The sequence below is a fragment of the Diadema antillarum genome, unplaced genomic scaffold (assembly GCF_040938485.1).
Source record: "Diadema antillarum isolate AM-2024a unplaced genomic scaffold, OU_Dant_1.0 scf00000141, whole genome shotgun sequence".
Taxonomy (NCBI): domain Eukaryota; kingdom Metazoa; phylum Echinodermata; class Echinoidea; order Diadematoida; family Diadematidae; genus Diadema; species Diadema antillarum.
In genome coordinates this window covers 1,304,974-1,325,268 of record NW_027271030.1, presented here as the reverse complement: position 1 = coordinate 1,325,268, position 20,295 = coordinate 1,304,974, and the positions used below count along the sequence as shown (strand labels likewise).

At 37.9% G+C, this 20,295-nt stretch overlaps 1 protein-coding gene across 1 annotated transcript in view; it reads right to left on the bottom strand.

Annotated features, from left to right (window-relative positions):
* Positions 1-19,967, bottom strand: part of LOC139721266 (epithelial sodium channel subunit alpha-like) — a 39,557-nt gene extending 19,590 nt beyond the window's left edge. The window contains exons 1-4 of the mRNA XM_071632588.1: positions 19,926-19,967; positions 9,772-10,252; positions 9,081-9,681; positions 8,060-8,166 (exon numbers count right to left, since the gene is read on the bottom strand). Coding sequence (XP_071488689.1) covers positions 8,060-8,166; positions 9,081-9,681; positions 9,772-10,252; positions 19,926-19,967 — 1,231 coding nt within the window. The remainder of the gene's footprint in view (positions 1-8,059; positions 8,167-9,080; positions 9,682-9,771; positions 10,253-19,925) is intronic.
* Between the last annotated feature and the right edge of the window lie 328 nt (positions 19,968-20,295).

Here is a 20,295-nt window from a genome sequence, read left to right as displayed (position 1 = left end):
ATATACATTCTTTAATAAAGTAAGCAATCTCTGGGCTGTGGTGCGCATGAAAAGCCTCTTCAGGGTACCTCGAGGCAGAGTTAGTGCAAACTATGTACATTCATAACATGTATGAAAGTTTATCTATCAGAAAAATCGTTGTGATCTTTTAACATATAACACGAGAGCTTTTTGGTATACTGGGTTAGTTGAAATTAGTAAGCTTTGAATGCTGTTCTCATGAATTTTTGTTTCAACTAACATCATAGCTCTGGGTATAATATATCTGGGGCAGAACATAAGAAAATGATCAACTGTTTCTGGGACGTTACAATATTCACACATACCCGACACATGTTGGTTTATATGAAACGAATTGTCATTTAAACCTAAGTTCCCCATCCTAAGGCGATGTAGGATTGTCTCAGCTCTTCTGTCATTCAAGGTGCATAAATAGGTCTGAGAAACATTTCGTTGAACATATTTCAGGGGGGAGTTTGTCTCCTCCCATTTAATTTGCCATTTTGTCATATAACACCTTTTCAGTTTTTTATTAAATTCATATTTATTCAACTTGTTATTCACTTGTATGGAAACATTTTGTAAAGCCTTTTTTGCTGCTTTATCTGCCACTTCATTTCCTGTTAATCCACAGTGTCCAGGAATCCATTCCAAACTCACTAATATTCCCTTAAAGTATAGATTTGTACAGAAACTTAGAATTTCTGTAACAAAAGTTTCTTCTCTTTGAGATCGAATGGCTTCAAGGGCACTGAGTGAGTCACTAAAAATAACTACTCCTGTTTGAAGTGGTGGTAGTTGATCAATCCAATACAAAGCTAACGTGATAGCCGCCAATTCGGCTCTATAAACAGATGTTTGGTTCTGCATTCTTTTACTCTGAACACATTTATACACTGGCACATAAAATGAAGAGGCTACCTTGCCTTCAAGTGATTTGGAGCCATCTGTATATACATGTAAATAGTTTTGCCATTTGTTATACATCACTTCTAAGGAGGCCTGTTTTTGGAAGGCTGTGTTGTCAGTCTTTGACACACACTCTTTTAATTGTGTCGATACACACGGAGGCTTCCACATCCAGAAAGGCACGTTGGGAGGTTTTACACACAATTCAACATGAAATGGATCTAAAAATTCAAATGAGTTTAGAGTCCTTTGTCCGAAAGGTTCTTTTGAAGCAGTGTTTTTACAAAATTCAAATTGCCAACAATTCTTAAGCCCTTCTTTCATAGGATGATTGGGAGTACTCTCAATACGTGCTTTCAGTCTAGCCGAGAGCATCTCTCGACGTAACTCTAGGGGCATTTCTCCGAATTCCACTTGGAGGGTTCTTAGGGCTGTCCCTTTTTTTGCGTTTGCACAAATAGTTAAAGCCTGATATTGTATGGAGTTTAAAACATTCTTGACACTCATAGTAGCAGAATCATAAGCCTCACAAGCATAATCTATTATGGAGCGTATTAAAGATCTGTATACGCCTAACAATTCTTGTATGCTTTGACAAAAATTTGTATGAGCTAAAACTTTCAGTATATTCAACCTTTTCTTACATCGCAGAACTACGTCTTGCAAGTGTGGTCTCCAAGTCATCCTCCTATCAAATATCACTCCTAAATATCTATACTGAGGAGCAAATTTCAGCTCATTTTTCTCCAACAATAGATGAACGCGCTCATCTTTGTTTCCACGAGAGAAAAGAACAGAAGTGGTCTTCAACGGTGATAATTTCAGTCCCCGTGAAGTGAACCATTCATTCAAAACGTCTAAGTATGTTTGAATTTGAACAGTCATTTCTCTAATATCATTTCCTGATGTCCAGATAACGCAATCATCTGCATATAACAAATTATAAACATTATTCGTTCTGCTTACAGGTACATCAGAAATCATTAGATTAAACAATATAGGGCTCAAAATACTGCCCTGCGGGAGACCGTTTTCCATATGAAAAATAACAGATTTCTCGTTTCCTATTTTGACCTGGCAAGTGCGATATAATAGAAAGTTCTTTATAAACTGTAAAATATTTCCTCCTAAACCCAAATGACTGAGTTTTACTATGAGTCCTTTTGTCCAGAGCGTATCATACGCCTTCTCCAGGTCAATGAACACTGCTAGAGACTTCACACCAGTTTCTAAATTCTTCATTATTTCATTTTCCAAATGTACGATATTATCAAGAGTGCAACGGCCTTTTCTAAAGCCATGTTGAAAATTTGCGAGCAGATCGTGTTTTTCTATAAAATATTGCAATCTGTTTTTCACCAGCGTTTCCATTATTTTCATGAAACATGACGTCAACGCTATTGGGCGGTAAGAGCACAAATGGTGTGGGTCCTTACCCTGCTTGAGGAGAGGAATCAAAATCGAGTGTTTGCATGCTTCTGGAATATCTCCAGTATCCCATATTTGGTTGTACAATTTCAGTAATATCTCCTTTTTTGACTCTGGTAAATGTTTATACACTTCATATCCTATCTTATCTTCTCCCGGTGCTGAAGCCTTTTTATCTTGCAGAACTCTTTCCAATTCACTCATCACAAAAGGCTCGTTTAAGGCCAGTTGCAAGCCTTCCTTCTCCTGAACCTGGATCACATCAAATTCTTCCTCTATCTCTTTATAAATTTTACTTTCTGTATTCCCTTTCCCTGTATGCTTCAAATATCTTACAAATTCATTTGCTTTGTCTTTATCATCAACAATAATACGTTCACCTACATATAACACAGACATGCTATGGGTTTTATTCCGAGGAATACCGTTCATACTCTTAATGAATTTCCACAACGCCGAAACAGACGTGGATCGATTCAGACTTGCACAAAATGCTTGCCAAAATCTGGTTCTTGCCTGCCGTATCGTTCGCTGCGTTTCTGCTTTCTTCTTTTTGTACCTGTACAAATTTTCCTCAGACCAACACCTAGAGAGTCTATTTTTCAATCTATTCCTTTCTTTAATTTTCAAAGAACATTCTTTTGTCCACCAAGGCTGTGACTTTTGGTATCTATTTTTTCTTCTTTTAACTCCAACTGTATCTTCAGGTACCTCTGTAATGTGTGACATAAACATCTCATAAAACATTTTAGTATCCACGTTAATATTATCTATATTCATAACATTCTCACACAATTGAGCAAATTTTTGCCAATCCATATTTTTTAGATTCCAACCATTGCTTTCATTACTCATTTCTCGGAGGAGAGACTTTCCTCCCACACACAACTCAATACAAACAGGAAAATGATCGCTGCCTAGTTTGTCTGGCTTAACATTCCAAGTGCACTTACTTGCTAACTGAGATGAAATCAGAGACAGATCCAAACAAGATATTTTTCCTGAATGGGGGTCAAGTCTCGTGCCAGATCCGTCATTTAATATGACTAGATCATTTTGTAAAACAAATTCCTCAATCAATTTACCATTTCTATCCAGTTTATCACTACCCCAAAGGGGGTTATGAGAATTAAAATCACCTACAATCAATAATTTTGCAGGATCTTTAGCTTTACTTATAAATAAATCTACAGCCTCACAGCGTATCTCTCTGCAAGGGTTATAATAATTAACTACTGTGAGGAAAAACTTACCCCAAAAAATATCAATCACTTGCAATTCAACTTCAGACTCGCCGCCTTTATAATCGTAATATACAGAGTCATGTACATAGAAACAACACCCTCCTCTACTTTGTGTTGTTCTATTTTTAAACAAACAAGTATAATTTGGAATCTGCAAAACATTATCACTGTCAAACCAAGTCTCCTGTACACATATCAAATGTACAATATCAGATTTATTTGTACTTAAAAATTGTATCAATTCTTGTCCGTGTCCACTCATTCCCTGAGCATTCCATTGGAGAACGAGGAAGACCGACATAAAATTAACAAGTTTCCCCAACATCAGCTGTCTTGTCCAAGAAGTTTACCGGCTGCTGCATTTATCAGGAGGCGAATTTCATCCTCTGATTTGTCTTTCATGAGATTCATGATCAAAATAACAATGAAGTTGATGAGCTCATTGTCTGTAGCCTGAGCTACAAAGTTTACACCTAACCTGTTTTTGGCAGGTCCCTCTCTTTCTTGGGGTAGCTTTTGCATGTTTTGCTGGGGCTGAGCTTGGTTTTTGCCTTGGTTGGGAATCAACGAAAAGGACCGTGTAGCTTTTGATGGGGGGTTGTTCACTTCAGCTGAATGTGGGGTATGACTCACGGGTTGGCTTGCCCGAGGGGTACCATGCTTCATTTCTTCAGGGCTCTCTTTAGTTTCTTTCACTGCAGGCTGAGGTATGGGTCGTGTCTCTACTGCAACATTCGGCCTTTGCTCATGTTCTTGCCATAAGCATATGAAATATTATGGTCTTTAAATGATAGATTTGCATCAAAGACACCACCAAGATCTCGTACTTTGTTCCAAAGCATATAATGCTACTGCTACCACTTCTAACATGACATGTATCAGATTTAACTTTGGACAGCATTTGTGTGAAGCCTATTAAAATAGATTCAGACTTTCTGTCATTAAATTTCAATGTGTGCCCTTTTTTTCTTTTTTCTTGGGGGGGGGGGGGGGTGGGGACTCTTTATTTTGTGAGTGGGTGTTTGTCGTTGTTGCTTTTTTTTTCTTTTCCAAATTCACAATAGCACATAATGATTATGATGCTTCGGAAAAGGGAGCATGCACGCAGTCAGAAATATGCAGAGGATCATTCCACCAAGTAATAGAGCCCAAATCAAAGTGTACATGCCGCACGAGTTATTTTGTTAATTTCAAGCCAGCACGCAAGGTCAATAAACACACACACACACACACACACACACACACACACACACACACACACACACACATACATACATACGCACATACAAAAAAAAAGTTGTGGCGGTAATGTACAGAAGAGGGGCTAACAGGGGTAAAAGTCTTGCTTTATAATTTGAATACGACTGCATACTATAGTGTCATGAGGAGAGACAGATAAATGGATAGAGAGAGAAAGGGAGATAGAGAAAAAAAAGAGACAGTCTATTGTTGAAGCCCTTCTTCTACATGGTTTAATTCGGAGGAATAAAATGCATACGTTATAAGGAGCGTCTATTTGCGTTTGTACGACCGCCCATGCCGATTAGTGTTAATAGCGAACGGATATACATTACAAGTCTGGGCACCGCGTTGACGAGCATACTCAAACTGGCCGTACCAACTGAACAAGAAAGCTATGTTGGCTTGAATTTGAACTTCAGTAATGAAAGTCATTGTGTCTTTTCAATTCTTCAATACATGTGACATTTTCGTGTCATCTAGTATGACAGTGTATTACACAATTTCGAAATAACGTGGCGACACTCTTTTACCGGCATTGGCAGGCCCTATATGAACCGCTGTCTACAGAATTTTGTGAAGCTTTCATAAGGATTATGCCGACACCTTTGTCATTTTACGTAGTGTAAACCAAGTTTCGCTTATTTGCAGGTACGCAATGTTACCATAAATGTTGTAGGTAAATGCCTTCTGTCCACACGGATCTTTTAATCAGGTGTGAAGGAAACGACTGTCTATATGGCACGGGCTGTTCAAACTATGAAATCGAGAAATTTCAAGTCACTATTCCAGAAATGTCTATGGGTGGGTTCCTTCAAGATGGTTGCACATTGTATTTACAGTTTTCACATCTCATCCAAAACATGAAACTTTCCTGACCTTGGACACACAGTCATTGTAACAGACACCTATCAAGGTAATAAATCGCAACTGATTGACGAATTGCCTTACATCGATTCAAAAAAGAGAAAGAAAAGAACACACACTGATCACGTCAGTGCTTATTAATGTCGATGTGAGGCAATTTTCACTCGGCTGTAATAAAAAAAAACTCTACGCAAGAGCTTCATCAATTTGAATAGGTAAAAATGTTGTCATTGATTTGAAATGACAGTCAAACATCTAGCTTTGAATGTGTTGAATGTCACTACTATTACACAGCATAATGGAACAGTAGAGGCTACAAAAAAGGAATGCATTTCAAATTTAATGTGAAATATTTCATTCCAAATCTAACAAAGAAGATTCACTAGCTATGAAGCGCGATAGAGAAAGAAATTATATTCAATTAAATCACGAATGTCATTAGGTTGTATCGACGTCTTTCCGGCTGAAGTTTTAGCAATCATAATTTCACCTTAATTAGCAGGTAGCAGTATAGAATCTCTGTGATCATGATTATGAAAGGATTGAATAGCAGACCATTAGGGTGGGATTTCACGGAGCACGCGAACGATTTGCGAAGGACGCGAATGACAAAATCCAACATTCGGAAAAGTTTTTCTCCGAATGTGTTCCGACAATGAAGCCGAAAACTATTCTTGCGCAATTTGTGCGAAGTTTCCACGACGTATGTGCGAATGTCGTGTGTATCATTGCTAAAGTACAGCATGTTACGTACACGAAGAACACGCGACGGAAATGCGAACAACGAAAAATGTTCAATAATCATAGGAGAAAATGTACCCAAGGAGAGGTGGAAGCTGTCTTGAGTTGATTTTTTTTTTTCTTTCCTCTATTTCTCCTTTCTTTTTCTCTCATTTCTCTATCGTGTGCTTGCCTACATTTTTTTTTCCTAGGACGTATCTCCACTAGTAGAGCATTTGATTTTTTTTTTGCAGTTCCTCCAACACATAATCTCTATAGTTCAAATGAAATTTTACATACTTTAGATTAATTTTAAGTATTTTCTGCGATTTTTTTTTTGTATATCAAACATTTCTTTTTCTTTGCTAGTCTTTAATTTCTTTTGTTAGTATAGTTGTTAATAATTGTTTGATGTTTAGATGTATGCTACGATTTTTATTTGTAGAAAACGTACAGGTCATACATCCCCCAAACGTGCGCTAAACGTTCGCGAGAATGTCTCAAAAGGTACGCGAACAGTTTGCGATTACGTCGTAAAATGATCGGAAAAACTTCGCAGATTTCGCGTAACATACGCGAGACATTCTCCAAAGTTTCGGAGTCTGTTTGGGGTTTCACAAACATTTTGCGAACATCGCGCGTGTCTTGCGAAGGTCTTGCGCATATGACGAGGCTTTAAAGACACTTTCGAGAACAATTCACGAGCAAATCACGACCAAGAGTGCGGAAAAGGTTCGCCAAAAATTTCAAACTTTTTTGAAATTCTCGCCGAAGTAAAAACGACATTCGCGAACAATTGACGACGCTTCCGAACCCTCACGTTCGTTTGGCGAACTTTTGCAGACTAAAATACGAATGCTGGATTTTGCCATTCGCGTCCTTCGCAAATCGTTCGCGTGCCCCGTGAAATCCCACCCTAAGCCGGCCGAATGAAGCTCATACTGCAGAGACGTAATCCATTTTGTCTTTCTGATGAGTTATTCTTTTATGATCCACTCATTAATTCATTCGCTTATCTCAGATGAACCAACTCAATGCACTATCAACTTGCACGGGCAGAGGACATTTGATTTAATGAAAGTTTAATTGGTGAAGGGTTCAATTTTGCAGAGATTTTATACATCAGATCTTAGTTCCACTAGGGCAGCATTCAATGCAGGGGGATTAACACAAATAAGCAAAAATGCTCGGGTTAAAAACAAATTTGGCCAGCAAACAGAGGAAAAGAAACATACAAAGAGGTCCAATAGATATGATAGGAAAATATATGAAAACACTTTCATGGTTTGCAATAGGGATGTAAAGAGAAAATTTGCAGTTGGCATGCTGTGCGCGAACTACTTCTGTAATCCTATTGCGGATAATAATGAACACCAAAAGCAGCTACAAAAGTAACAATACAGATGACATCACAACCAACAGTAACAATAACAGCTCGATTAATTGGGCAGTAGTTAATTAATTCATACGACGGTCGCAATGGATATTACTGAATATCTTTACAATCCCAATAATTGAAAAAGTACATTGAATAATATTCTCTCTGCACCCAGCGAAACCATTGCACCAATCTTATCATTCAGTTTTGGTCTTGTCCTATTCATGAATGAATACTTATTGTCACAGGAATCTTCTTGAGGAGATTTTCTTACCATACTGTGCACCAGTCTTCCCTGTTTTCACACTAATGGAGTTACCACGTACTTGGTTGAAGGTGAAGCAGTTACCATAGTAACGGTTCTGAAACTGAGTGAAGTCCCTGAAAAGAGATGAAAACAACTCAGTCATGTTTTGTTTATCTAGTTTTGAACAATAATTTCTTACTTAACGCACTGACTGTCGAACTTACATGAACTTTACCTCCCCTCCTTTCGCTCTTTTGTTTTACATTTACATTTTTGATCAATTCCCCTTGGTGTGCGCATGCGTGTGTTTGTGTGTGTGTGTGTGTGTGTGTAAGTGTGTGTCTGTTTGTGTGTCTATGTCTGTGTCTGTGTGATTTTACGCAGCTAAATGATTGGGGTTTTTCAATTGTTTTACAATATACATTTATTTTATTTCTGAGTAATCCACGTAAATACAAATGCAGTTCTTCTACTGGATTTCTCACGCCAACATAATCATTTTCTGACAATTGTACTTACATGTCATGTAAATTTGTCTGATTAGCCAATTACCCATACAACATACTAATGTTAGAAAGATAGAATATGAATGTCATAATCATCATATTTTGGTACGTTGCGCACTTGTCAGTTGTAGGCAAGATGTTAAATTTTGTTCATTATAGGTAAAATCGATGACTTCAGTTGATGTTCAGTAATTGTGGTGTATTTGAAAGATGATGATAATGATTACAAAATTGTTGATGTCATTACTCATGATTTTCCTGCTTTGTATTTACTGGATATTATTTTACACTATTCAAAGCAAGTTAAGAATTGCCTATGGCAACACTAATTTTGTTAATGTTGTTGCTATCCGTTATGCACCAGACAACACAGCTAACTCTAACTCTAACCCTAACCCTAACTAGGTACTGGGGAAAACAGATTTTATTCCTTCTATTGTTCGAATTCTTCTCTCCCAAACCTGCTAGAAGCGAGATTTCTGGTTTTCGTTTAACTCTATTGACCGAAATGCATGTATGTAGCTTTAATAAAAGAAACTTACGTGTAGTTGCAATCCCGCCTATCGAAGGTACATTGAAGGATGAAATCCTTCGCCTGGTGACCATAGTCCTCCAGCTCCTGTCTTGTAGGATTGACGACGTCCAGGAGGTCACTGAAGTCGTCTGCTCTGGACCTTTCGTAGAAACCTTCCCAGTCATTCTCGCTATCGACGTCCCAGTCGTTGGACTCGTACTCGAATTCATCGTCTTCCCAGTCTGATTCCCACCACTCGAACTCCTCTCGGAAGTTGGAACTGACTTGCCTCTTCTTGCGAGTACCGCCTTTCATATTGAGATGTCCAGTTACAGGGTCTGGAATGACATGGTGGTCAGATCGACGCCTTCTGCGTTTGGCAGTTTCGGGGGATGAAGGTGGGCTCTCAGAGGCTTCCGAGGAACCGGGGACTTCTGACCTGGCTGCACCGGCGTCACTTGGTTCATCCGACTCTACGATCTCAGATATGCTGGTTACGTACAAATCAGTCCCAGTCTCTGGTGGAATGTCTTGGCTGGTAGCATCCGAGGCGGAGTCGGTTGTCGCCTCGGCGACTTCCATATCGGGAGGAAGGGATGGATCACCGTCTTGTGACTCCTGCAGGCTTGCTGGGGATGGGCCTTCGTAATCACTTGTAGGATGTGAGTTGACGTTATCCTCACCCTCCCCCGAAGCTGTCTGAGAAGATTCGGTGACACCAGACCCTGCCTGCTGCCGTCCTAGAGCTTCCGAGGAGGAGTCGTACTTCCTCCACCATTCCGACTCCCATTCAAACCACCACGAGTAATCATCATCACCTCCCGTCACTCCGCCATCGACTTCGATGAGGCTTTCAAACCGGGTGCCGACCAAAGCAGATCTCCGCATGCGATTCATGTTGCAGACGGTGACGGCGGGAAAATCGAGTTCCGTCTTGGTGATGAGATCGATCTGGGTGGTGTAAGGATGATGGGAAAAGTCAATGAACAGAAGGCTACCTTGCCAAAGGAATGCCCCCAGGGCAGCAAGGGTCAGCGTACTCCACAATAGTTTGGACAGGGTCGACTTCCCCGTGATGATTCGAGGAACACCGTGGGCGGTGGTCACGTTACTGAATTCCAGCAGGAGGGCATTGAGGGATTTCCTGGATGAGACAGCGAGTCCCGGTAAGACTGGGCCCACAATTCCTGTGCTTTCTGCCTAGATTGTATATGTAGATAACAAAGAGTAAAAACTGATTAGGAACACAATGGTGGTATACGACAGATCCTTGTCTAATCTGACAAATGTCTGATCACATGTCTAGATCAGATTGAATCAATCTTAAAATGGAAGAAAAATAGAAGTGCTCTCAACGTGTTTTTGGAGAGACGGCTGGACGTGTAAAACGAACGGTAAACAATCAACATCTAGCTTGCAGATATCAATTTATTTTTCACGAAGGGGAAATTACTCTAACACGCAGCATTTCTGACGTATCATCATGACGGACGATTGAAGTTTCCCTGCTAAAGTTGACCCAATAGAATGGCTGATTGTTTTCGGTTTGTACTTGGTATAGGAAGTCTGTTCCTTAGCTCCTTAAAGTGTCGTATTTCCTGAGTGGTCTTTCATATATTTTGCAAATCTTGATTGCTTTAACCATGTCGTAATTTAAGTATTATTTGAATATCATGTCACATGATGTATTTTCTCTTTTTTTTAATGATATGACGTTCAACATGTGTCCATGACTCTCAGTAGTGACATCCGTATCATAACGTCCACAAATCGGAATACCTGCCTCTGGCGAGATCCATGCAAATGTTTTGCTGAATTGTTATTAGTTTTTGCTCACTGAATAGATGCTATGAATATTTTCCTACCGTTCCGGGTAAAGTTTGTTGTTTGATCAAGAATTGCTAATGCACAATTTCATTTCATCATATCAACATTATTTACGAAGACATCATGTTGCTTCAAGAATTCTTATATTATCATTATCATTATCATTACATTATCATGATTATGCCATTATGTAGTCATTTAAGTGATAATAGTCTTTAGTCGTTGGTAGTAGTGACTGTGGTTTTTTACGGTAGGCAGCACAATCGTGGTGCGGTTGTAACTGAAGTCGAAAAAAAGATCGTGAAGCAACGAGAAAAATGGCGGCCTTACTATGCAGATCATTGATAATAACTATGTCAGGATGACAGTATCAGAAATTAATTAGATAATGATAATTTCTAAGCACAATGTACTTTGACAACAGTAACAGCTAATCTATGCCAGTAATATTAGGATGACATCAATAATCAGATTTATGCAATCATAATGATATTCTTGATTAGTACTGATAAAGACTGTAGCGATGAACATGACTTTTTTAGATGACAAAATGACTTTCGAAACAAGGAACTACCTAGCGCAGTATATTCCCTTGTCTATAGCAAATGACAACTAACATTTGAGAGGTTTGTGTCAATACACTGTCAAAACCTAATACCATGATGATAGATGATATAGACAGTAAACCGATGAATACAGTACTTGATTAGGGTTAAAAAAAACACTCTTAGACAAAGATGAGACACAATGTGAGTGAGAAAATGTTCTGAAAGATAAGTGGGTACTTACTTCTCCATTGTCTACTTCACTGAAGACGGTTGAAAAGTATACTGACACGAGCACTTCAGAGGTTAATGAAGTCGCTTTACAGAATCAAAGAGCGGTTTCACATCACTTAAGACCCGAAAGCGACGCATCCTCCACACACCTCTAATAATTTACTTGTCAGGTCTGGCATCGGACGATTTGATTTGACCCTCTCCGTGCTTTACGTGCGCGAAAGCGCCATCAGATTTCACCTCGTGTACCACCAAGCCTGATACGACCTATATCTCCACTGATCTCGATGCGATCAATCCCGTTATCCAAAGTACTATTTACATTCTAACCAATCAAGCACCGAGTTCTATCGGTCTTGAAAATCTCTCATAATGAGATGGTCAAATTCATTCGGAAATTAATTTCGTTCCCAAATGGTCTCCCTACTGATTTTTGGTTGTTGGTTTCCTATAATCAAATACCTTAATATACGAAACGACTGTTTCACTTAAAGAAAGCAACGACAAACACTCTCGTTCATAACGTCTGAATATGAGACTACGACGGGATCGCGCAAATATTCATATCTGAATGACGCGCCTCAAATACAAAAACAACAAAAACAACAAACATTTTTTTCTTTCTTTTATATTGAATGAGAGTTTGAACACTGATGTCTATTTGATGTCATGATATGATATAATGATATTTTGAAGCATGTTATAGGCCCTAATAAGATGGACTTTTCTAAAGCAGCTTGAATGAAATAATCCACGAATCCTTTCATCGCCAGCAAGCTTGCTTTATTGGGGTTTGACGGCGAAAACAACCATCAGTGGAACAATGTTGTAGCTCATATGGAAACTCAATTATTTAGAAAGTACGTCGATTATTTTAAAGAGTGCTCCTAAAACTACACTGCTGTAAAAGCGCGAAACCTCGATTCTAATTCATTTCACATGACACGCATGAGGAGCACTCTGCTTCTATGCATGATAGCCATCTCGACACACAGGTATGTTTCATGTGATGGGGGAAACTCGACGATACGAAGAAAAACAATGTATAAAAGGCTCAATTATATGCCACAATCATCCAGCAGCATTCAGTACCTGAAATGCTTATCATCATCTTGCGAAGACAGAAACAGCTTTGAAGAGTTTCTTTATCTGATCACGGCAAAGAAAGCGAAATGGAAAACAAAATATGATACTCTTTCCCATTGTCTAATCATTTACAATTACTAAGGACATTCTATAACCCTCTAACGGCTTTTTTTAGACACGTTAGAAATGATAGATATTAGACTAGGGGCCTGTTTCAAAAAGAGTTGCGATTGATCTTGCTCTCGATTTATTGAGCGTAACTCGGTTACTCGAGCGCAAGTTTGATATTGAACGTAAGTCCTGTTTCATGAAGACACTTATGCTTGATTAAGAAATGATAATCAAGCGTAACTTTCAGTAGATTGAGCAACACTTGCAATCAATCGCAAAGTTGTTTGTGCAACCCAATTTGCGATGATAAAACTAACGCTCAATCTTTGTGAAACAGGCCCTATTAATCATATTTCAAGCAACAAGTCAATTAAGAGAAATCCAACTCTGAAAGAATATCGAACCATCCATTTAAGTGCACAGGACAGATTATATATATCATGTTATCAACAAAATACATCAATGTGTAAACGAATAGCAAGAATTAGTTCTACAAACTCATCAGCATTAAAAGGTGAAAATTGAAATTAAATGGCATCAGTCCTGAACGGAGACTATGATCCCGAAGTATCCCGAAGTATCCCAAAGTTCGGCAATGAGATATGTAGCATCATTTGTATCACCTTTACCAATCGTGGGGCCCTGCTCTTGTCCTTGATTTTAATAGTTGGAAACAAATAAAGAAGAACGATGTGTCAAGGAAGAGAGAAAATCTTGGAATACATTCCGATGTTTGTCTGTTTTGTTTTGTTTTTTGCTTTATGCAGATGGCGTTTTGAGGAAAGCTATATATTAGTTTTTAGTGATACATTGCATGCCATGGCGTTCAATCGGAAACAAGCGACACACAGAAATAATGATTATTGAGAAATTAATCAGTCCCTACATCAGTCATTATGCATGCATCAGAGATGTCCCTGGTACCTTGTGTCATAACATTACTACATCACAAGCTTATCCTGTGTAATACACGATTGCGTAGAAAAGGGTATTTCGTCCATATTAGGAAGTCACTCTTGGTGACACAGTCTCTTTCGGAGCTTTGCTTTTTTTTTATTGATCCCCTTCAGTTTTTATTCATGGGTGTGTTAACTAAGGTTTCCGATTGGTGATCCATTAGTTGTGCTAACACGAGCAAAGATTAAAGAGACGCACGAATTCCACACACCACGATGCATTTTTGATTGCTGAACCCTGCATGATACCTGGCTAATACACTCGCATTAAAGGGGGCTTTTAATTTTCGTCCGCGATCGCCAATTACCCACAGAATTTGCTTTACTGTAGGAGGAACTAATTGAGGCTTTGGCGGGGATTATTACATTTCACTCTGTCCATATACTTCGTTACACTGCCACGCAGTTAGTCTCATGCTGTGCTTCTTGTTTTTTTCATGAATCATTATCATGATTATATTGTAGCTTCGCCAGTGGGGCCTCGAACATGATCACTGATTACGCATGTAGGTGGTGTTACATTATTTTACTGATTTTCTTTCTTTTTTTAATAATCATTTACACAATATGTTTGGCCGTTGGCTATCACAACCATATTTCATATTTTTGCCAAGTTTTGAATGGAGACAATTTTGCCCTCTAATCATATTCATTTGTATATGCAGTGTCCCTCTATTGTTTTTATGTATATTATGTAATCATTTTCATAATCATATCAATTTCAAGCGTTTACTGTTTCTTCAGTCTGTCAGTTATGTCCTCTATGTTTCTTGTAATTAGCTTTTTATTGTTTGATATGAATGGTCAGTAAACTAATGATAATTGCACGTATATAATTTGTTTTTATCTTTATATCAATCATTTTCAGTGAGGAGTCGTTGTGCTACTATAAGCTAACTTTACAATCTCATAAAATCGCATTTGTATAATTATTATGAAATGGAGTGGCGCATTGTGCTTTTCTTTACGGCATAAGAAATAACACAAAACGATTATGATTAACTCCTTTGAAGCACACACAACTAATTCGACAAGGCAAGGCGTGAATGCATCTACCAGTATCGACAGCCGCGCTAAACGCTGCCGCTCGTTCGGTCGGACAGACCCGAACGCCTACGTACGCGCCGGACTCATTTGTAACCATAGCAAAGTCAAACAAATTACCCTATCAACATCACGTCAATGTCAGTTGTGGACAGTTCTTCTTTTTGGAGGAACAATATGGATTTCAATGACTGCAATAATGAATGACGTCGTGATTAAAAAAAAAAAAAAATGTCCCATTCCAAGAAGGCAACCTTCATGGTTATAGTAATCAGAATCAATTGAACAGCATTGGAACTGGCGATTGCATTGTTTTTGTTTGTTCTTTTTTCAATTCGGTTGCCATTGTGCAAATGTGAAAAAAATGCACCCAAACAGCACTTTTTTTAGGCTTTGTGATGATTGATGGTCAATAGATAATCAAGGTAAATTACCCCTACTTAATTAATCCCACTTTCGTTTGCAGATGATAAAATCGTCATAATCTATGCACGTTTCTTATTCCTATCATGTTGAGGTAATGAGAGTACTTTCCTAATTCTGAGGAAGATTGAATTCCTACTATGAGTGTTAGTAGACAATGGAAAATATATTGTATTTAATTGTTTCATAGAGCTCAGGATCATTTTTTCCCCTTGCGTTATCCGGAAAAAAAAAAATCATTGTCAATTTCTGACCCCCTTTTTTTTTTGTCTACGTTGAAGGACATGAGGTATTGCTGTTGTGAGCCAAAGAAAGTAAACTGCACTGAGTGAGAGTATATATTCAGACAATTCATTTGTTAAAGCAAAAAGAATAATGGAAATCTCATAATTCGGAAAAAGGGCGGTTTGGTACCTCTCGATGGGGATTATTGATTGGGCCATAAAATTGCTCACCTGAGAGAATTATAGCAACATTTCGAAGGACGAGCTTCTGTCTTCGCTTTGCAATGTGTAACAACTACCCCAAGACTGTTTCCTTTGGCTGGCACAGAAAACGTCCAGGCAGTACAACATGTAGCACTCTTACATTATTCTTCTTCTTCGTTTTCATCATCATCATCATCTTCTTCTTTTTCTTCTTCGTATTCATTATCATCATCTTTGCCGTCGTCGTCTTCGTCGTTGTCTTCTTCGTCTTCTTCTTCTTTGTCATTTACTTCAAGGGATCTTTTCTTTTCCATAGCTACTGTTTCTTCTTGTAGCGCTGCAGAAATGCGTTCTGGAAAACTCAAACCTTTTAGTTTGTTTCATGCATATGTATATTTTATTCTTAGACTTAGCGTGTTTTTGTTTTTATTACAATTTGGATGACAACAAGTTACAAAATTCTCCTTGCAGACAGCGGGGCTTGAAACACACAAGCTCTTCAGTGAGTAGGGTTTCTGTTAAGCACAAGTGAATGATATGTAATGTGTTGGGTTTTTTTTTCCTTAGATTAATTTGTGTACATGCATTTGCCTTTTTAAAGTTTAGATGTTTTGTACTGTCTCGGAAGTATACTTCTGTCTGAGATAAATATGCATGTAATGTAATGTCAACATTAATAATATTGATTGGATTTGTGTCCAATCAACGTTGGAAATAAGAAAATATTGTGAGTTTGACTTGGACTCGAGGCGGTTGTCATGGACGCGACGTCAACATTGGTGGCGTTATTAGTTTGCGATAAAAGATTTTGTGTATACACAGAGAGAAAGGGGAAGAGAGAGAGAGAGAGGTATGTAGGTGCATCCACCGCAACATGACAGTCAAACAGGGGAAACAAACCATCTATTGACAAATACTCAAATTAAAGATGATAATCGGAGAGGGTTGTCCCTTTGTGGGTACCTATATGTACCACTTATTCCTTACCCTATACGTGGTGCTGTATACTATATCATATATACTATGTATATACATTTTATATATATATATATATATATATATATATATATATATATATATATATATAAAAACAGTGACATTTATATTTCTGGTCTTTTGATGTGGTTTTCCTACTTCAAGAAAGAAATGAAGGAGAAAAACAAAGTTTCCGTTGTTTGTGTATCTTTTATTAGATCAGAAACGTATATTGACTGAGAGCAACTTCATTAATTAGGAAAGTAACGAATTATGAGACACGCCAGCTCAGTCCAAACATACGCTCTAAAACAAACAAACAAAAACAGCACAAGTTATCTCAGCTGACGATCATTTCTCGCTCTGATTTATGTCTTCCTTCCTACTTTCTTCATCCTCACTCTTAATCTGTTCCAAAGTCCATCATTTCAAAATTCGATGCGCCCATGAGTCACGTGTTTAAAGGCAATGTCGTAGGCTTATCCACGTGGTTATAACTACCATTGATATCCACATAACATTCTGCATTCTCAAGACAACTACGACTTGTGGTTGCATATTTACATTGCAAATATTGCTGTCGTGACTGCCATTCACAAATAAAAACAACCCAAAATAATTTGACTTTTATATTTTTATCTAATTGTTTATAATTAGAAATATACAAATATACAGAGAAATAGAATCAAAGATATCATAAAGATATCGTAGGAATATTTCAAAATACATGCATGCAAACTTACTTGTACCAAGATGCACATAACTCGCAGATCAATATAATTATCTTGAATCATGTGTAGAAGCAATTATGGATTTATGATGTTTCTTCCCAGGACGAAACAGAAACTCAGATACTTGGAACTGATTTGCATACTTCACTTATGCTGTCAGCAGGAATTTGTTCACATCAAGCAAGTTTAAGTTACATTTCGTATTTTAATATCTAAATCATGATACGAGAGGCGAAAATAATCAGAAGTTTTTGCTTATCCGAGAATTCTTGCATAAATATTACTTCTTAACATTTAAGGGCAAGTTCGAGAATGTGAAAAATGACACGGATCCTAATTTAAACGACAAGCACTACATCAAGAGCACCATAACCTTTTAAAGCAACAGATTTGGAACAGAATATTGAATGCATTTATCTTTCCCATCACATGTTAATTTCTATTATCACCTAATATTTTTACAACGACATCATGATATAACAATTATAAGAGTTACTCCACTCAGATTCGTTTGTCAGATTAATCTTGTTCGAATTTCCTTTTGATGTGTCTTGAGTTTACAACGAATTGCTATCGGAAATACTTGATTATAACATCAAACATGATAAAACAAGATATACATTGTTCCAATAGAGACAGGAAGAAAAATGGTAAATCATCTAATGCTGTTGGTTATTTGCATAGCATCGTAAAAAGTGCCCAATGATTTTCATTTATCGGTATACGTGTAACTGTATATCTTTATATACACTGATATTATATTATTATGTCGTATCAAAGCTCGAGATTACCAATATAATTTTAAACTGTTTGCTGTCTTTCAAGTGCGAGACGTGAAAGCAGTAACGGAATATTCTCGTATACATAAACGAAGACCAGCAGATAAATGTTTCCTTCTACCGCTATGTGACAAAAATTGAATTTTATCTCATCACAATGTCGAAGCTGTTTGACAGTCAAAGATAAAAATCAGTTGCCTAGGAAACAAATGAAAAAAATGTTGGTGCTAGAATCATAGGATGAATATTGTATAAGGCGTGTGCTCTCGGCCACTCGCGTTTCTTTGATGGTAAAATCAATACGCAATTGTGGTTTACCTTGTTTGTACACATATGATAGACATCAAAACGGATAATTGGTATTTGTGTGTGTGTGAAGATGAAAACTTCATAGTTGTAGTGACATATTATTATAAAGGTGACGATACAAATATATCAAAATAGGGTGGGATTTATACAGCATAAAACAGCAAAATTGTAGACCTTTGATAAGAAAAGTTACAGGACATATCACTCGTCTACGCAAATAATGTAAATGAATACAACAATGCACGAATGGAGGGATTTGTTTTAATCTCAGAAATGCATATTCAAGATAAATAGGGGTCATCCCACGAGACCGACACCCACGAGTCATACGGCCCAGGAGCCCAACATTGAAAATAAGTCCATGAGTCATACAGCCCACGAGTTATACGACCCACAAGTCATGCAAGTCAGCCCATGAGTACGACACCAGACAAAAAAAAAAACTCGTAGGTTGTATGACTCGTGGGTGCCCTCCCCTTCTGTCTCTCCCTGTCTCTCTCTCCCTTCTCTCTCTCTCTCTCTCTCTCTCTCTCTCTTTCTCTCTTTCTCTCTCCCTCAATATAATTATAGCACATTCTTTGGTGTGCCTTTTAGTGCATTTATCAAATACATTATTTCTTTTCGAATATACTGGAGTCCAACAACAACTACTGTTTCTGCTTTTTGTGCGAAGTTTTCAATGAGTGTGGTATGGAGTGAGTTTATGGAAATATACACAGAACATCAATAGATCAAGGGTTCGAGCCCCAGTGAGATAAGCTGAAATATTACGATGTGAATGAGTATGTATCCTTGATACGCACAGAAGAAAAACACATGCATGCACTGTCCAACGGATATAAGTAATGAGATTTTATATGTTCCCAGTGCAGTGGTCTGTTTTACACATCATTGAAGAACCGAGTGGGGAATGTTTAACTCTTTGCATACCACTAACTGACTAGCTCTAGTCAGCCAATGCTATCACTTACTATTCCACAATGAAGACCCACGCTGACAAACCTGTCACGATCAAATAGATTATACTGTGCATCTCAAGTATACATTGTGGTATCGGTTTACCGTGAAGCAAGCAATTAGTTTTGTCACGTGAATTTGAAGGAGACAGTAAGAGGTTACATTCAATACATGAACAGATTAAAGTACGTTTCCGTTCTATATTCAAATTGGCTCCAATCACTAGACCTATAATTAGACACAGAACAATTGAATTTTTTATTTTAAAAAAAACGAGATTAAAACAAGTGAGTTAAGTGAATTTGATATTGCCCAGTGTTTTCTCCAACCAGTGTTGTTCAATCACAATCATTACTCAAATAGACGTCAACACGAAACGAGTATTCCTTTGGACTGGATACGAGTCTATTCTGATTTTTTTTTTTCCAAATACGAAAGTCATGCAAATTTCGATCACATCACAGTTACCTCCAGGTATTTCGTTTGACACACCTTACTAGGCGCGGTCATACTGACAAAAGATCGAGAAGTTTGAGATCACGATTTTTAAGATCTCGAAGTTTTGCCAGTGTGACAGCAAACTTCCTGCAAAACTTTCCATGAAACTTCTCGCGAAACTTTCCACTCCATTTAGGGGAATTTCCCTCTCTACCGCCTCTCCAAACGTCTCGATCTTTTGCCATTCTGACCGCGCTCTATTAGTTGGTTTACTTAGGATTCCTTTTCTTTGTCATTCTTCGCATCCCGATAGTATAATATGAGCAAAGCATGAATATTATGTATCTCATGAGACATTAAACAAGAAAAGGCTGGATATTATAAAACATAGATTTGTGTT